The sequence below is a fragment of the Numenius arquata genome, chromosome 12 (assembly GCF_964106895.1).
Source record: "Numenius arquata chromosome 12, bNumArq3.hap1.1, whole genome shotgun sequence".
Lineage (NCBI taxonomy): Eukaryota > Metazoa > Chordata > Aves > Charadriiformes > Scolopacidae > Numenius > Numenius arquata.
In genome coordinates, this window is record NC_133587.1 from 21,233,893 (window position 1) to 21,246,533 (window position 12,641).

Genomic DNA, 12,641 nt, shown 5'->3' on the forward strand with positions numbered 1-12,641 from the left:
CTTCTGCTCAGTCTCCAGATTTTTTCCTGACATCTTTATTTGATGTCTAAAACATTAAGTATCCAAAGAAACCTTAACTTCGAAGATACGAAATAAGCAGTCACAACTTGTAAAGCCACTTGAAAAGTTTGGCATAATACCAGTTTATGCTGAAGAAGCTGATTTTGGAAATTAAAACAATTCCATTTTATTGCAATAGGGCAGTTTAGTTTGATTACAACTAAGTTAGAAAATTGGTCCTAAGTTGTATTTTAAATACTGAACTTAATTGCAATTAGATTTCTCAGCTTATTCAGATAACCATATATAGTTATCTGCTATATATGGCTCCAAAAGTTTTTTAATGTGTTTTAAATCAATTCTGAAAGATACGTTATTAATTGTGCACTATATTTTTGCAAATGAATTGAGATTATTTCAGATGTTTCTAATCCAAACAAAGGGTTGCTCTCTGTCAGACACTTCACTGTCCAATCACATTGGGAAGCATGCCACAGTCTAACCACAATTATGAACTTTATTTCATGCTAAATATCCCATGTTGATTTAGAAATATTATAAAAATAATGAAAATGTGCCATTCAAGGAGATGCCCTTACCTATTTCCAGACACACAGTTATTACTAGCAGTTTCAACCACGCGTTACCCTGAAGGTTGGATGCATGCATTCAAATATTGCAGATTCAGAACTTCAATTTTTATGTTGAGAGTTTGGGAAGCCATGCGAGAATCTTGAAATATTTGTTTAGATTTGATATATCTTGAGAAGCTGAGAACTGTGGCTTTCTCTAAGACTTGTCCTGGAGAGCCAGCTTCTGCTCAGAATTCTACTTCTGCATTTTTATGAATATCGGCACGATTTTGTAGGACCAGCCAATTGTTTATGTTGTTTGTGAAAGGAGTGAAACATATTTGCACATTCTTTGGGCAAGACTTTCCCACACATCAGAGCTCTGTTTGGTAGGAAAGAAGTGTTACAGTCTTGACCAAGGACCTCTGGTGGTCAAAGCCAGCACTAGCTGCCTTGCAACCCCTGACATACCCTATACTGCAGCCACCGGCAGGCAATGCCAAAGACCCTGACTTCATCCCCTTCTTTCTCTTCCCGTCTCAGGTGCTTGGCTCAGGGAGCAAAGTAGCAGCCTGCTTGTGCCAGCACAGAGCCCCCTACACTACGGGAATATTTTGTGCCAGTGGCCAGACTGCAGTCCCTTTATGCTGTTCAATTGACATATCCCAGGGATAAAATCACTAAAGTGTCTTTGAGATGTTGCTGTGACCTTCTTCTTCCAATGTTAACTCATCGCGCCTCACTCTGAGGCTCCCCAATTTATTTTGAATGTGAGACAGAACCAGGGACTTGTGGTCCCGGATACCTTCTTTTTGCCCCAGTCTGAAATAACGTAACCAGACCAAGTACTATGCCATTGCATATACACGCTCAGGAAAGCAAACCTTTGAGGTGTGTCAAGACTGCTCTACCTTAAATTGTGCTACTTTAAATCACTCATTAGTGTTGATATTCTTGGTCCCATTGTGTCTGGCTGCTGTGGTCCCATTCCTACTGACAGTCACAGACTTCAGTTCAGGCTGTTCTTTCCAAACTTTCTGTAAAAGGACACCAGCGGGACCCCATCCTCCTTGTGATAGTATCGTAAAATACTTTAAACCAGCTTTTACTCAGTGATATGAGAACTAAGTCAACATTCATATACTGTCAACCAGAATGTGGACTTTAAAATATTTGCTGTTGTGCTTTTAGCAAAACAGTAGATTTCCCCTCAGACGTGATTGAACACTGAATAATTTATTTTATTCAAATTTGGGTTTGGAGCCATGGTGTAATCATTTGGGCTAGTTTAAATAGCTAGAAACACTGAAAATTTCTTTTATTGTAGATAACTGTTGGGTCTGGCTAGAGCAAGAATGTTGGTGGGGCTCTTGCCCTTGGAATAAAGGATGAACTAAGGGATTTGGATGTATAGCAGACGGTGTGGCTGCATTCAGGTGTGGTGTAAATAAGGCTGGGATATACGCAGCTTGCGGTAGCATGGGGAAGGTCAGTGGGGAAGGGTGGAGGGGGGTGGTGGAGACCAAGTGCAATGGGTGTCCTGTCAGTAAAGCAGGATGGGTGGGAATGAGGGCTGGGACTCGTGGAGAAAGTGTCATGGGGGCAAAATGCGCCTGGGAGAGGGGGTGGAGGTGTGCCAGGGAGAGATGGTTGCTGTGGGGATGTACAGATGCTGAGACAGCAAAGTGTTGCAGCAGTGCGTGGTGGATGGTGGTGATAGTAGCATGCTGCTGAACAGGGAGGGCAGCGACTGCTGGTGTTGCAGAGAAGGCAGCTGGTCCTGGGGCAGACAAAACTTTGAGGTGTTTTGCCAGATGTTGTTTCTGCATATGCTGCTGGGCCTGCAGCTGCAGCAACCTGTATTTGTCTACCTCCTCTGGTGAGAACATGATAGGCTGCTGCGTTAAAGGAGTGGAGGTGGATTTACTGTACACTTCTAGGTCATTCACTGTGTCATCACACTTCTGCATAGCATTGTCACAAAGAGAGCCTTCTGCCCGTTTAGAGTCCATGTTTACATCATGTAGTTCTTCTTTGGTCTCTGTTGAATTAGCAATAACAGAATATCTATTAGAGGGAAAAGCACCAGGGAAATCATTTGGTACTGGGTCACAGCTTTGTATAAAGGGTTTCACTTCGCTAATGAAGAGATTGGACTGTTCCTTTATTGCCGTGTTCCTTTTTATGCTCGGGCTCTGACAGCCTGTTCCTATTTGAATGATGTCTTTATAAAGACAACGATCATAATCAGTGCCTGTTGAAAAAGCAACATTACTTATCTCTGACGCTTCAAAGTTGTTTTTCTTCAGACTGGTTTCCAATGAGCTGATTTCGTTATGCCCCGTGTCATTTTTACCCATGCTTAGCAGTTTCTCTGGCAAAGGTAACATTGCAATGTCATCCACTGATGATGGGAACTGAAGAGCAAAGTGACCTCGCGAGTGATCCTTTAATTCTACCCCACAAGTGTTTGGAAATCTCTCTAAATCATGCATTTGTTCCTGGGTTTTCTTGGACTGCACTCTTTCTAAAAGTAACTTGGCTGTCAGTGACTTCCTTTTTCCACAGATATCTTTGGCCAGGGTTTCAGAAGAGCAGGTGGCAAAGTTTTTTGACTGACCATTCACATTCAGAGACTTGTAGTGTGTTTCAGCTTTTCTCTCTTTGGTGTTAGAACCTCTTTCTGTGTCCTCTTTTGTTTTATAATCACAGCTGTCAGTTTCTTTTGAGAAGGATCCTGAACTGCTACCTATTGATATTCTGCTACTAGATGATCTTTCGCTGCTGCTTGAAACTCTGGTGGAACAACTTTTGGAGCTATGGTGGCTTCTACTTCTACTATACACTTTTCCAAAATGCAGGTGTCTACGTCTGCTGTGTTTAGATCTGTCTCTGTGTCGTAAAACTTTATGTCTTGAACATCTTTGATATATAATTGTGCCCCTCTGTGTACAGTTTCTAGTTCTATGACTTCTACTACAACAAAGATAATCCTCGTCTGTATCATGAGAAATGAAAATACACTTGTGCTTTCTGTGTTTACATTTGTGCCTTTCAGCTGTCTTGCTTTTTCTTTTACAACAAAAAAGCAAATTATTTTTGCTGTGATTGTTTGATGTGGGACACATGTAGCCACTTGTACCATTAACTGAAGTGTCAGAATAGCTGGAATGTCTGTCAGAGGAGGACTTTTGAGTAGACGGGCATCTCCAGCATCTCATGTAATTTCCACATCCTTCATTTTCTGCATACCTGCTGTTTGAACTGGATTTATAAGTAAGGAAACTTCCAGTGGAGTCTTTTCCACTGTCACTTATGTCACTGCTGCAGCTGGCCACATCTTGAACCGATCTGCAGTCATTTTGGTTTTCACGTTTTTCCTCAGAATAAATTAAATGACATTTTGCAGGTTTAGACTTTTTAATGCTAGACATAAAAGCAGAAAAGGAAATGCTTTCATTTCTAATGTTCTGTTTTTTTCTTTCACAGCTGTGATGCTTTAACGGTCTTCTCGGTGTTGTTGTGTGAAGACTTTTTTCTGTCACATAATCCTTTTGTGAGACATCAAGGTAAGCAGGCACTTTGGGTATGTTTTCATTCAAATAATCTGCAATGCATTTCTGACCATTTTCATTCATTTCTTTCCCTATGTCTGATTCAGCCTTTTGCTTGGCCTTTCTTGGATTTGGGGAACCTTTCATCTTCTTTGGTTTCAACAACTGATTATCTTGTTCATTTGACATTTGCTTGTGTTTTATTAAACCTGAGGCTTCATTTTCACCTGCAGTCTTATTTATAGAGTTCTCTTTACAGCTTTCTTTCTTTGTTTCATGCTGTTTATCATCTCTGTGATTTAAAGAGAGTCTGAAGTCAAAATACAATGGATTACACCCATATGAAATACAGGGCTCAGTTTTTGTAAACAAAAGTAATTCTGTGGGCCACTGCAGAGCAGTAGTGCCATCTTTGCTCACTACATGGAGGAAAGGCAATGTCTGGGGCTTAACCTCTTTAACCATGGTCTCCCTTGGAAGTGTTTCCATATTCCCATTTGTGGTTTCTGAACTCTCCAAAGATCTTTCTCTTTTTACCACCCCAGGACTGTCATAAATGTTGCTTGCATATACCAGCTGAGGTTCTGGCTTTCGTGGGAGCTCAGGTAACTGGTCAGGCAGGTGGGAATTGCTGTGCTTGTAGGCATTTGGCTGTGTACAAAAATTGCTAGTTTGGCATGGAGGTGAAATAAGAGTTTCTAAAAATTGCTCAGACTCATTCGATCTATTCTCTTGCTCTGTTTCTCGAAGTGAACTAGAAAAATCCAAATTTGAAAGCTGTATTTTGACTTTGGGAAATGAAGGATGAGCACCGACCTTTTCTTCTAATTCTCTATCATTACTTTTATCATTTTCATTCAGCATTTTAGGTTTTGCAGCTACGTGACTTAATGCACTGTTATCCAAATCCATTTGGTCTTCTGTAGTATGTGGCCCTTTATTCAAGCTTGCTTTCATGTCCTCCTCCAAAAGTGTGCCAGAACGACAGCCCTCAAGAGCTTGCTTTGTTTTATGGTTGGGGGATTCACTACAATCATTTCCTTCTTCAGAGTTCTCACTGAAGACTGATGCTGAGGACTCAAGCTTCAAAGGGACTTTTTTAGAGAATGAGAAAGACACTCCTGCCCTTTGAGGACCATTTGTACTCTCTGGAAACACTTGTGAGACTTGATTTCCAAGTGCATAGGGTCTTTCAGTAGGGTACTGATGTCTGCTTATGATAAATTTCTGTTTCTCTAGTATGCTGCTGGAGAAATCTTGTCCCTCAATAGTGGCAGTTCTTTGAGAACTGGCTGTTAACTTGCCACCCTTGTACAGGAAAATGCCATCTGGCGATTGCTGCTTTTCCACAACTAGTCTGGGGGCTTTAAGCAATGGTCCACTCCCAGTGATGCTGTAAAGTAATAAATAAAAAAAAGGGAAAGGTTTATTAAGTAGCCAAGACAAGACAGAACTCTCATTTGACAATGTCTGTCTGGTAAAGAAGGGTGTCAGTCATGCTGTTATGAGGGGAAAATAAGTTTCTAAAGTTTCTAAAGGGTAAATGTGCAGTCTAACCCTGAGCTTGGGCTTCTACATGGGCAAGACAGTCTTTACATATATGAAATAATATGATTTGAAGTCAGCACATGAATGTTTGTTTTCAGACTTATGTCCATGTACGTCTAGGATAAACAATATTGTCTTTACTCTGAATTTATACCAGTGAGAATCCAGTCTGTGGTAAGTCTTGGTTTTCTGAGAGACCATTGAAAAGGAAATTGTGCCTTGTTCAAAATGAAACACTTGCACCTGGAGCACCTGCAGAATCAAACTATAAGAGAAAGGGCAACGTGCTGCTTGCTTGGGGGTGGTGATGTATGTATGATTTTTTTAAGAGCAGATTTTAATTTTGTCTTTATATTATTCCACAATAAATGACTTTGTGAAATATTCAAAGAGATATTAATGCTAAAACTAACACCAAACATTGGTGGGGAAAGACACAAGGTGGATTTCCATCATTATTAACAGAGACTTCAGTGCTTTCATTATCAACCACCATTTGACTTACTTTCCCGTATTTTCTCTTTCTGTATTCTACTTTCATTAATTAAATTTTTCATCTTCCCAAAACCTCTCAGATTTTAAACCTGTGGTTTAATTTTCTTGTGCTTTTAAAAAAAAAAAATCAACCTATTCTAAGAAGGTTTAACAAACATGGTAAATCATTGATTTCTTGCAATAGATAATTAGCTGAAATTGGAATGACTGTTGCTATTTGCCATTAGAAATGAGACATACATAGCCACCATACAAATCTTATTCCAAGTAATGTTTTATATATGTATTTCATTAGACCAATTATCTACATTTGTTATCGATGCAATACTACAGTACACTTACATGAAGAATTTTTGAAACCAGCTTCAGCAAAGAGTTTGATTAAAAATTAGAAAATATTTTAATTAAATGTAATTAAATTATGACTGCCAGATCTGCATAACAGCTATCAATAAATAGGCTAGCATGCTTTATAAATGCTATAAAAATCCATTGATCTCCAGCAGTGGGAACAACATAAAGACTCCCTGTAGTGGGGTCAACTCAGAGTATGAGAATATGTATGCATTTCTGAAAACATATTTGCATTTGCCAGAAATTTGGCTTCAGGAGATACAAATTCACCCTTATTTGTACATTAAGAAGGAATTATCTCTTGGAGAAGGCATGTAAAAAGTTTCTTTTCAAAGTCTCCTTGGAACAGCAAAATAAAGCTTCATTTTCAGTTATTCTGTGCATAAGATTAACAGTAATTTTGTTGTCAAATTGTTGAACTTGTAAGGGACTGTTGCAACCTGAGACAGAGTACTCAGGGACAATAACAAGTGTGTGTGTGTGTGGACTTTTGCTTAGTAAGGCTGGCTTTCTGTCTTGCCTGAGCAACTGGGAATGCTACCCCTCCACCAAGATCATGACTCTCAGCCGCCCCCGAACGTATTAGTCATTACAAACAGGAATAGCGAGCACTGTCTTTCCAGGCTCTTTGTAAGGGATTATGGACTCCTGGCTCTTTCTAAAAGCAAACCCAATTTTTCCCTTTCAGTTTCACTCTGGCTTTCCCGTGTTCACTAACCTTATTGGTCTATCTGAGACTGTATCTTCAATTGTGTAGGCATAAAGGCATCGTCCCACAAGCAGTTACATTTCTTTCGGAAGATTTGTATGAAAATGGAGTTGTAACCATGAAAGTGATATCTTAGCACTCAAAGGCAATTACATAGGCCAAAATGAGTGTATAATAAACTCTGTTATTATCTGGTATTATCAGGGTACAGTAAGCTTGATATGAATTTAAAAGGATGTCAGTTTAATTATCTACTTAACTCATTACAGTCATAGATTAACATAAACAATTGGTCTGGTGGCAATCTATTATACTGATGTATTCAATGTCATTAAAAAAAGGAGATTTCTCAAATGTAAAGGTTTATTAGTGTAAATTTTGTACTGTATCTTGATATTCATCAATAGAGCTAACAGTACTGGATAAACTTAACATTTAATTACTTGTTTTTCATTCACGTAATGATATTTCAATTACTCTACTGAGAAACCATGAGAATAATCTCAGTAAACTAAAAGTAGCGAAAATTATCCACAGACTAAATACAGATGCTCTAAAAAGTGTTTTCCTCTCCCATTCACTTATTATCAAATGATAAAACAGCTATACTAATCTATTTGGGTCAGTTTGATAGGGTAAAACGGTGACATTAAAACATCTTCAGTCCACTCAGTTCAGAAGAGATGAAATTAACCAGCTACAGGAGAGAAAAACACAAACCTTCAAATAACAATTAATTAATTCAGGGCCTTTCAATTTTATGGTTTGCAGAACAGGAACATTTGGAGTTGGGGACGGCTGAAAATAGGTTACAGTAGACACAATCTCTGTACATTACAGAGTGTAGGAGAAAAAATATGGGGATTTCTTCTGAGGCTGAGGAAAGAGGGCATTAAAAGCTAATATAATTTTTAAATACTTGCCATTCTGACTGCTTCCTTAACTCTGCAAGCTGGTGGAGCCGCTTGAGTGCTTTTTCCTGTTTCTTCTCATCTTTCCATGACTTTGAAGCCACATTTCGAGCAAATTCCCTTTGTTTTAAATCTTTCAATCTCTGTGTGAAAAGAGCAAGAAGAGAAGGGATTAAATATGTACACAGCATTCCTCTTACTCAATTTATTTGCTTTTGGTGAAGTTAGTATGTAAATGGAGAGTAAAAATACACTTTAAAAGTTATCATTCCGAGATATTGAAAATGCTGGTTTTGCCTAACAAATATTAACAACATAACACTATTTAGCTGATCGACACATAAATATGAATGATAGCTTTTTCGTTTCTTATGAATACACAAATCTTCTGTTGTGTTTAAAAAAAAATATAAAAACACAAACTAGACTCCACTTAATGTAGTTGAAATTTTCGTATTTAATTCAGTCAGTTGGAATTTAATCCATAGACATATATTGGAATAAAGCTGAACTTGTGTGTGTAATGTATTTTGTAGATCTCTATAATTGCACATTTATGCATGGATCTATGTATGCTACTGTGTTGATTTTGTAGCTTTTTAAGACTGCTTTTTTTTTTTTTTTTTTTCCAAAGGAGAGAATGACTGTCTGAAATATTTGATGAGGAAACTTGTTTATGGTTATTTTCACAATTATTTTTTATCTTCTCGAACATCTATAAATCAGGTAATTCCTGTTGGAGAGAACAAAATTCTTTGCCATTATTAGTTTTTTTATTACTTGGTTTTGCACTGCTTATAGTATAAGGAAAAGTGAAGGAGAAGAAGACACAAACCAAAAGGTGTTTTAAAAGCATCCTCTGCCAAAAAAGTGGTGCTATCATGCCTTTGAGTTCATTGTGCTCTCTAGGTCTCAGCAGATCATGTCCAACCTTACAACTTCCCGGTTCAGGTCCATGCTTCTACGCTCCATGGCAGAAGTGCCTTCCCCCCTATACCACCTCTCCAGTGTCATGGTGTTTGGGAAGACTGGGTTTACAAACCAGAAGGGAGCTCTGGTGCATTCAGCCAGATGCCCAAAGTAGAAACTTTGAGGACCAGGATTGAGAACTAAACCACTGCATCCAGTTGTGCCTTTGTCTGGAGGTGGTCCTGTGAAATTCAGAACTGTAGTATCAACACCAGGAAATGCTACATTTTCCATGGAGCCCAGAGAGCAGTTTTTGCAAGCTAGACTTGAAGAAAGGCTTTGGTATCACAGTAATTTTTAAACTGTTGCTCAGCTGGCAGCATCTGTGCCTATTTGCCTGTCCACCAGCACCTAAAGATTAACATCCTAATCACTGCCATCGTCTCCTGCTATTGTTTCCCTATAGCACGGCCAAAAGCACAACATGTATCAGTAGAATAAATTGGAGGCTGACCCAGCATTTTCTGTTTTCTGCCCAGGTATGTGGAGCAGTCTAGCCATGGCACAGGCCAGCAGGCATCTGCTTTTGAGAAACAGGGCTGAAGGCAGAGAGTCCTTAGCTTGTAGGGGTCAAGAGAATGACGAATGCATGAGAGTGAACAACTTTCTGGAGAGAGGTCTAGCTTTTGTCAGTAGATGAAGACAAACAGGCGAAAACCACTGTGTGGTTCCTTAATACAATCTAAAATGACAGCTAAAACGAACTCATCCAGGTAGTGGCGATGACATAGTATCATAGAGAGGCATGAAGGAACCCTTGATAAAACATACAGAATCTGTGATCACATTCTGTGAAGAGTGCTAGAAAGTTGTAATGGATTATCTCCCACCACTGTCACATCAGCTGTCCTTCAAGTATGGGATTTTTTAAAAAGCCAGACAACAGCTGTGAGACAAAAACAGTTTTCTTGTTTGCTTTCAGCCTTCTTGACCCCAAGACATGTGCCTCTGTGCCTGGTGAAGTAGGGAGAACTGGGCTGCCCACAAATTAGGTGTTCTGGGAGCTTAAGAGCTGGCTCTCAACCATGTGATGTCTCTGCACAGGCAAACTCCCTTGATTCTTCAAGGAGGAGAGGAGAAGGCCAGAAAGGCAGTTGCTCAGGGCACCAGCAACCAGAACTGTCCTGCTGCCTGTTGGAAGTTTAACAGTATTCATCAAAAATATTTACAGTCTGTCAAATCTGTACGTTTCTCTGGAAAGTTTCTATCAGATCCAACATCTAGTATGTCACTGAATTAAACTCTGGAACAGGACAACTGCAGAGTCCTCTTTAAAGCTCTTAGGCTTCAGTTCCTTGGAAAGAAATGGTTGCTCCTCCACATTTTAGCTACATGCCCTCCCTCACTGTTTCCTTGCCCCTTGCCAGGCCATTCATACAGTACTCCATTCCCTCAACCTCATTCCCTGCAATTTACAGTAAAATGGATGAGTAGGTAAGACAATGTTAGTTTTGGTACAGGGAATAAGATTTTTAAATAATATGTAAAAGCCAAAGCTGTACAAGAAGTCAGAGAATCTTCCCAGAACAAATCACAGAATCACATGGGGTTGGAAGGGACCTCTGGAGATCATCTAGTCCAACCCCCCTGCCAAAGCAGGTCCACCTAGAGCAGGTTGCACAGGAACGTGTCCAGGTGGGTTTTGAATGTCTCCAGAGAAGGAGACTCCACCACCTCTCTGGGCAGCCTGTGCCAGGGCTCTGCCACCCTCACAGGAAAGAAGTTCCTCCTCATGTTTAGGTGGAACTTCTTATGTTCAAGTTTGTGCCCGTTTCCCCTTGTCCTGTCACTGGGCACCACTGAAAAAAGACCAGCCCCATCCTCTTGACACCCACCCTTTAAGTATTTATAAGCGTCAATCAGATCCCCCCTCAGCCTTCTCTTCTCTAGACTAAAAAGACCCAAGTCCCTCAGCCTTTCCTCGTAAGAGAGATCCTCCAGGCCCCTCATCATTTTTGTTGCCCTCTGCTGTACCCTCTCCAGCAGTTGCCTGTCCTTCTTGAACCGGGGAGCCCAGAACTGGACACAGTACTCCAGATGGGGCCCCACCAGGGCAGAGTAGAGGGGGAGGATGACCTCCCTCGACCTGCTGGTCACACTCTTCCTGATGGACCCCAGGATGCCATTGGTCTTCTTGGCCACAAGGGCACATTGTTGGCTCATGGTCATCCTATTGTCCACCAAGACTCCCAGGTCTTTCTCCTCAGAGCTGCTCTCCAGCAGGTCAGCCCCCAACCTGTATTCGTGCATGGGGTTATTCCTCCTCAAATCCACACTTTCTGTCACCTAAGTAAGACTTACAAGAGTGTAGAGAAATTTAAGCAGAAAAGATCCTATCCTCCATAGAAGAACATAGGTAGGCTTGAGTCTTATTAACATCTTCAGTGTGAAGAAAGGGCAAAGAAACACATTTGAGAAATGTCCTTTAGTGATACTTGATATCTTTTAGCTGTCACTGTGGGCTGTTCAGTATCACACATAAAGCATTCATGAGGAAAAACAGAAATAGTTTCTACCTGTCCAAAGAGGAATGTAAAAGCTAGTACTACGGAGTTCAGGTACCACAAAGAAAAGCCATTTCACTTCTTTGACAGTTAGGATGATAATCAACAAAGCAAATGGACCAACACTTAGAATAGAAGTTCTAGTAGTATTTTTTGCTCTCTAACAGCATCCAGCATGTGTCCGGGAAGCAGAGAAAATAATAAAAAAAATGTAGGTAAGCATAGCGGAGGACTTATCAACTGGAGATGAAATCCAAGAAATCAAAAGCATTTACAGTCTGAGCAGATAAAGGGCTCTCCCTGCACATCCCCTCATCAAAACAAGAAAAGGCGCGCTGCCAGGGATCCAGTTAGGAATCGTAATGAGATTTGTCAGGTGTGGTGGATAGACCATGGGACTGCCTGCTGAACCTGCAAAGCTGTGGTTTTCTTCAGTAATAACCTGTGCCAGACTCCTGACAGGGACACAAATATTTTCCACATGCGGTGTACAACTGCGTGCAACCGAGCAGATACCTGAATGACAACTCTAAGCTCACCAGGTATTTTTGAAAATTAACATTGCTTTACACAGCAACTGCATTTTTCATATAATTAGGTACTTAACTGGGCATCCAAGTGCAGGCATGTGTAATAAATTATGATTTATTAAACAGCAATCTTGTGTTCTGTCCTTCACCTGCTACCAATATTGTTGCTATGGAGTTCTATTTAATTTTTAGACTCACGTTCTATTCTTCTGGGTTTTGTGCACATGTGCTTGTGGACATTGTCATGTCTAAAAGTAACCCATCCCTTTTTTATAAATACCCACACAGAATATTAAAAGGCTACAAAATAATATTCATTCTGAATCTCTTATTTTCCTCCTGAACTCTGGTATGAATCACCAGGAGATCCAAATGACTTAATGGAGCTGCATCTTCACTACCTACTTTTGCTAGACATGAAATATCAGTGGCCAAATACCCAAACTTTAGCAATTGCTGCCCATTCTTAATGTTGGGTTGTTCTTTTAAAATTGT

At 40.1% G+C, this 12,641-nt stretch overlaps 1 protein-coding gene across 1 annotated transcript in view; it reads right to left on the bottom strand.

Annotated features, from left to right (window-relative positions):
* Window positions 1-1,855: 1,855 nt before the first annotated feature.
* The window catches only part of ZNF804B (zinc finger protein 804B), a 267,960-nt gene continuing 257,174 nt past the window's right edge, over window positions 1,856-12,641 (bottom strand). The window contains exons 3-4 of the mRNA XM_074157538.1: window positions 8,156-8,286; window positions 1,856-5,519 (exon numbers count right to left, since the gene is read on the bottom strand). Coding sequence (XP_074013639.1) covers window positions 1,856-5,519; window positions 8,156-8,286 — 3,795 coding nt within the window. The remainder of the gene's footprint in view (window positions 5,520-8,155; window positions 8,287-12,641) is intronic.